At 31.0% G+C, this 7,230-nt stretch overlaps 1 protein-coding gene across 1 annotated transcript in view; it reads left to right on the top strand.

Moving 5' to 3' along the window:
• Nucleotides 1-1,060: 1,060 nt before the first annotated feature.
• LOC145243803 (uncharacterized) overlaps nucleotides 1,061-7,230 on the top strand; it is a 60,071-nt gene continuing 53,901 nt past the window's right edge. Inside the window, exon 1 of the mRNA XM_080106834.1 lies at nucleotides 1,061-1,142. Within this exon, the coding sequence (XP_079962960.1) occupies nucleotides 1,061-1,142 (82 nt within the window). The remainder of the gene's footprint in view (nucleotides 1,143-7,230) is intronic.

The raw sequence follows: 7,230 nt of genomic DNA, 5'->3' as shown, positions 1-7,230 counted from the left end.
TATTAATTTATTAATTATTTTATTTTCTTTTATTTATAGTGCGTCAAGAGTTTCAAGTAGAGTTCAATATTATCAGTAAATTCCTAGTTCAGTAGGTAAGTTGTGTAGAATAGGAACCCAAGTTTTAAAAAAGGGAACGGCTGTATTCAACTGTAATATGTACATCATAAGTATAATTATATATTAACATTAATATTAATCAGTTAAAATATATAGTTATGTGAATAATTCATTAGGCCACTAACGTTTAAAATAAAATAAATAGTATACGTTTTTTGAAAAAGTTTACGATGTAATGAATAATTAACGAAATAATGTCAGTTATATTATTCATTGTAAATGCTAACGTTTAAAAAAACTTATGTATAAAATAAATGGTTAACGTGTAAATAAATTAGTGTCCGTATAATATTACTTTTGTAAATTCTAACGTTTCAAAAATTACGTATAAAAATAGGTGAATTAAAGTATAAAAATAAAATAAAATAAATTAGGCTCGATGAGGTGACCATTTAAACCTACGTTAAATGATTATGAAAAGTATAATTATGGTAAGATAACTACATTACGATTAAAGATAAATAAAATAAAAAATAAAAAATATCTTTAGTTAAAAATTAAACTTATTAGGTATAGGGTATGATTATTTGATGTTTAAATACAAATGTTTAAAATAATTAACGTTTAGAATGGTTTCAGTATAGAATAAAATTAGTTATGGGAAAAGGATAAAAGGGGCGGGGGGAACTGGAAATACTATAAAAAACTATAAAAATATTATTTACAAACTTAGGCGTTTTATAATTCTTTAAGCGTATGTATCTGAAAATGCTTACAGGAGATGGCCGATTCTTGTTTTATATTCGATATAATCGGCCATCTCCTGCAAACATTTTCAGATACATACGCTTATATATTTTCAGATTCAATTTCTAATCAAAGATTCAGAAACCATGTTGTATCCTTCAAAAATGAACCGGAGAATGAAACAAATAGAGAAGGTGATAATGATAGAAGGGGACAATCCTAATCACAGACTCTGATGACAGAACATTATCCAATGTCTCAGTCCCACCAGGAAGACCTTGCAATTGCCCCGGAGTTTCCTTCGGGTCTCTATTTTGAAGAAATGACTCTGCTGTGTCAGTGTTGGGTTAATAATCCTCAGTGAGATGTGAGACTGGCAAATTATAGTCTTTCACTAAAAACATTCAGATCAGCATCAACTAAAAAGTGAGCACGAATCTTTTTTTTTCACCACTTATTAAGGCCCAATGGCCACTCGGGGATAAGGGTTATTATGTGTACAGTACTCAATGGGATAGTGTAGCAATAGTATTGGAGAATTGATAAGGTGTCATTACTTGGGGGGGGGCGGTTCACCAGGAATTTGTTTGTGTTGGACTTGAAGACATCCAGGTTGAAGTCGGGAGGGAAACAGGCAAGCAGAACAGAGTTCCACAGGCATGCTGTTCTAAGAAAGAAGCTTTGTTCATGGAATCTACGTTTTGATTTAGGCACAGATAAGGAGTGGGGAAAATTATTGACAGTGGTTTCAGCTAGTCGGTGTTTTTTGAAAAAGATTGGCGAGGGGGGACCAGAGAATGGAGCTCAGACGAGCGCTAGTCATGGAAATAACGATAGAACGACGACAGGCTCGCTACGTCTCTTCTGTGGGAAAGAGGTTGCAGGGTAGAGAAAAGGCATCCCCCACCAAGCCACGAGGTCTATTTTGTACTCTGTCAAGGCAGGATAGGCTGTTTTTAGCCACTTAGCAGGCGATTGACTATTTTTTCAGCATATACAAATTCAAAAAGTTCTTGCAAACCAGAACCTGTCATCAAATTACCAATTGACCTCAACAAGTTCATCTGTGTATATAGCCCACCAAGTCGCAAGACAAATGATTTCAGGAGACTGGAACTAGGCTGGACTATCATCATCGCTTTAATACTAAAATGACTGACCGAATGCTAAAATTGGTGTAATGTTTTTTTTCTGGCTAAATCACTAACGTAACATAACGTTGCGTATACACAGGTTGGGTTATTAAGGTCCCTATCGATCATTGGCAAAAAAAACTATGACCGATTTCTTAGGATATGTTTCTTTGTGCACTGACTGCATAAGGCCTGACCATGCGGGTTTGAACGAATGTAAAATTAGTGAAACCTCCAAAAGGATGTCAACATTAGCTGTGGAATCGACAACGTTTTTTGCTTGGATTTTTTAAAATATCATTTGTGGTTTGTTGGTGTGAATCTAGATACTTGATGTTGATCTTTTCAACCCTTATATCTTCTGAAAAGACCTAAATCCTTAGAACTGGTTTTGCTTTAAATTTCCTGGGACATAAAAGACGCTATGATGCTCATATCGTGGAATGTGTTGAATTCATCAAAACTCTTTACATTATGGTCCACATTTTCAGCTACAAACTGCATAAATTCAGTTTCAACAGGAAAGAGAGTTTCAGCGCCATGAACAAGAGTAGCACTTCTTTCGAATTTCTGGACTTCCGAGTAAGATGAATAGAAGCCATGCTTATTCATATTAAGTCAATTAAGAACCTCGATCCAAATTAGTTGTGTATTTCTACTGCTAAGCCAAACTGCAAAGGTGCAAGAAGAACTCTGGATCTTACAGACTGTATTATCGCTTGACTTATTGATGCAAGTTTCAAATCATTGTCTTTGCCTGCAAATGTCTTCCCGAGAAAGATCGACAGTGTTTTATGAATATATTTAAAATTGCACCCTGTTCAAAATCATTCTTAGACGGATAATATTTTGAACTTGTCTGGATATTTTTAATGTCATTCTTTATAAGCTTGACTGCCATCTCTATGATTCTAATTGCCTCTGATTCTGAATTGTCTGTCGAGCGGCTCTGTGCATAGAATACATTTTACTATACTTAAGAATGTAACAAAATAAGGTTTCCCGTTAATTTCAGTCACAATGATTTTGTCTTTGAAATGTTCTAGCAATTAAGATTTCATTTATGAGAGACTGTACGATCCAAATCCAGTGTCCTCGAGTATTTCCTCCAGAAATAATGGACATACTTGTCAGGAAATGTGATGAATTTTAAGTCGAAATTTTAATTTGGATTTTAAAGATGGTGGACGTTGACCCCTTTCTGCAAGCGTAATTTTGATAAACTGCTTTTTATTTGAAAGAGGTTATTCATGCGCAATATTCAAGGTAAAAACTTTTGTTAGCAATTTGTTTGAGGTTCAGCCAAAAATCAACTAGATTGACTGGACTATATGTCGCTGTGTTAATACCTCATTATAATAAAGCTTCCTATTCCAGTGGCTTCTTTACAAAAACTGTTTGTGGAACTTTTCTTTTATTGACTGTTTGCTGCCCACTTATTGCTTTGTTTTTGTTTGTTTTTTCAAGATTAAAATGAATAGGCAAATCCTATCTTTGTGATGATTATCTTTCGTTCTTATTTGTTTCTTAGATCAAGTGGTTTCACGCTTATTATTATTATTATTATTATTATTATTATTATTATTATTATCATTATTATTATTATCATTATTATTATTATTATTATTATTATTATTATTATTATCATTATTATTATTATTATCATTATTATTATTATTATTATCATCATTATTATTATTAACATTATTATTATTATTAACATTATTATTATTATTATTATTATTATTATTAACATTATTATTATTAACATTATTATTAACATTATTATTATTATTATTATTGTTATTATTATTATTATTAACATTATTATTATTATTAACATTATTAACATTATTATTATTAACATTATTATTATTAACATTATTATTATTAACATTATTATCATTATTATTATTGTTATTATTATTATTATTATTAACATTATTATTATTATTAACATTATTATTATTATTAACATTATTATTATTATTATTATTAACATTATTATTATTAACATTATTATTATTATTAACATTATTATTATTATTATTATTATTATTATTATTATTATTATTATTATTATTATTATTGGCTCACATGGGGCTTTCACACAAGTCAAGAAACGATCTGATTGGAGACCTGTGGTGTTCTCTGGAAGCTGAGTGACAACAAGTCTCCCCAGACGTCCAGCTCTCTCCTCCTCCTTCGATAGCAACAGCCTCTTACCATTGATTTCTCGCTGGCAGTGGCCATTGGTTTATACTGGAATTTGAGTGGCACTAAGCCTCCCCAAGATCCCAGTTCTCTTCACACTTGTCCAGCGGAGGTCTGGCCAGTGCTCCCTCCTCGGTCTTTCTATCGTCCTTGACCCTTCTCGGCTCTTTGGTATAACTTTCTATTGGGGAAACGATGGTGAAACAATGGAGGGGATGCATGATGGGGGCGTAGAACATGTAGTTCTGCAGCTTCGGTGTTCTTCATTCCTTGTAACGCTTCGTTATATTGTATTATTCTCTGCATTCAAGGGGTTTCCTTAATATTTCAGCCGTTTTCATTATCGTTAGGCGTTGTATTTTTGCAGCTATTCCTCTGATTCCAATTTCTGCCATTCTTTTTTCCAGGTCTTTCGGAATTGTTCCTAGTGCTCCTACTGTTATCGGTACTATTTTGATTTTCTTCATCATCCAAATCCCTTTTAACTCTCTGGCTAGTTCTGTGTATTTTCTTCGTTTCTCTTTTTCTTTCATACTCACCCTGTGGTCAGCTGGGACAGCAAAGTCTACGATTTGACAGGATTTTTCTTTCTTGTTAATTATTATGACATCTGGTCTTCTTGCTTGGATGGGTTTGTCCGTTTGTATGTCCATGTCCCATAGGATTTTGTGGTTCTCGTTTTCGAGTGCTGTTGTGGGTTTATGCTTGTACAATTTATCTGTACGCTAAAAATGCAATCGTTTGCATAATTCCCAGTGCACCGCCCTCCCCACTTGGTCATGCCTGTTTATTATTATTATTATTATTATTATTATTATTATTATTATTGTTATTGTTATTATTATTATTATTATTATTATTATTATTATTATTATTTAGCGAGTTATTTTAATAAAAAAGATCAAAATTACGATAGTGTTAGAGTTCTTTTGTTGTCTTTCTTTATAGATTTTTAAAAATGCTGACATCTTTCAACCCTTGGGAGCACTTGCTTCAACTCCGAGATCTCTATGATTAGACGAAAGCACTTGTTGAGTCGATCTCCTCTGTGTTCTCAAACGAATATTTGTGTTACTGTGAATCTACGTTTGTGTGCGTCCACTGCATAGTCCGTGATAGTCCGTCCCAATTCAGTGCTTGATATTGACACTGGTCGTCCTCTAAATCAGGTTATTTCCGCCGCTGATGTAAAATAAAATCACGACTACATTTTAAAGCTTTATTATAAGTTGTTACAATCCTATGTGGATTTTCTACTGAATGAAACACTTGCATTCAGTGTTCTGAGCACTACCAAATCGAAAGTCCAAACGGACATAAAATGATTTAACAGAAGTCGATTCGGTTCTCGCTTACTAAAGTTGGAATTAATACTGAAAAGAAGAAAAGTACAGATTACACACAAAATAATATTTGTATTGATTTATGAAATGCATCAATTATCGAATATTCCATTACGGTGCACTTTTATTTGTACAAATGTTGAGTTAGTAAATAATTTTCTTCTCATTTATTGACCAGTAAATAATGTTACATCATATTTTTCATTTGTTCTCGTAGTTTTACTGGATTCCAGAACAAGAATCCTTCTAGTCTGGTGGAGGACCCAGCTTGATTAAGTTAACTATAAGTCAAATCACTTAGAAAATGTTCACGAATCCTCATATAAGCCAGTTTATGTTACCTATGCCAAGGGAATTTTGTTTGGACTTCGAATATTATGTAGTTTAGAATATTTATTTGAGGTTAACTTGAAGGAAAATATCCTCATGCACGCTGTTCCTGAAAATCCCTGTACAGAGAGATCTTAGACAATCAAGGATAGCGTCTAGTACGCATTCAAGTTCTATCTTTACCATTGTGGATATATCTTTACCATTGTGGATATATCTTAAACATTGTGCATATCTTAAACATTGTGTATATATTAAACATTGTGTATATCTTTAACATTGTATATATCTTAAACAGTGTGTGTATCTTTAACAGTGTATATATCTTTAACTGTGTGTATATCTTAAACAGTGTATATATTTTTAACTGTGTATATCTTAAACAGTGTATATATCTTTAACTGTGAATAAACAGTGTGTATATATCTTAAACAGTGTATATATCTTAAACTGTGTATATATCTTAAACTGTGTGTATATCTTTAACAGTGTGTATATATCTTAAACAGTGTACATATCTTAAACAGTGTATATATCTTAAACATTCTATATATCTTAAACAGTGTATATATCTTAAACAGTGTATTTATCTTAAACTATGTGTATATCTTAAACTGTGTGTATATCTTTAAGTGTGTATATATCTTAAACAGTGTATATATCTTAAACTGTGTATATATCTTAAACTGTGTGTATATCTTTAACAGTGCATATATCTTAAAAAGTGTATATATCTTAAACAGTGTATATATCTTTAACAGTGTATATATCTTAAACTGTGTGTATATGTTTAACAGTGTATATATCTTAAACAGTGTATATATCTTAAACAGTGTATATATCTTTAACAGTGTATATCTTTAACAGTGTATATATCTTAAGCAGTGTGTATATTTTTAACAGTGTATATATCTTAAGCAGTGTGTATATCTTAAACATTGTGTATATCTTAAACATTGTATATATCTTTAACAGTGTATATATCTTAAACAGTGTATATATCTTAAGCAGTGTGTATATCTTTAACATTGTGTATATCTTTAACACTGTATATATCTTTAACATTGTGTATATATTAAACATTTTGTATATATTAAACATTGTATATATCTTAAACAGTGTATATATCTTTAACAGTGTATATATCCTTAACATTGTGTATATCTTTAACAGTGTATATATCTTTAACAGTGTATATATTAAACATTGTGTATATCTTTAACATTGTATATATCTTAAATAGTGTATATATCTTTAACATTTTGTATATCTTTAACAGTGCGTATATCTTAAACATTGTGTATATCTTAAACATTGTGTATATCTTAAACATTGTGTATATCTTTAACAGTGTATATATCTTTAACATTGTATATATCTTAAACATTATGTATATCTTAAAC

This window comes from Euprymna scolopes, chromosome 22 (genome assembly GCF_053919585.1).
Source record: "Euprymna scolopes isolate OS-2025 chromosome 22, ASM5391958v1, whole genome shotgun sequence".
NCBI lineage: Eukaryota > Metazoa > Mollusca > Cephalopoda > Sepiida > Sepiolidae > Euprymna > Euprymna scolopes.
Note: the sequence above shows the minus strand (reverse complement) of the source record. Positions and strands in the feature narration are given on the sequence as shown.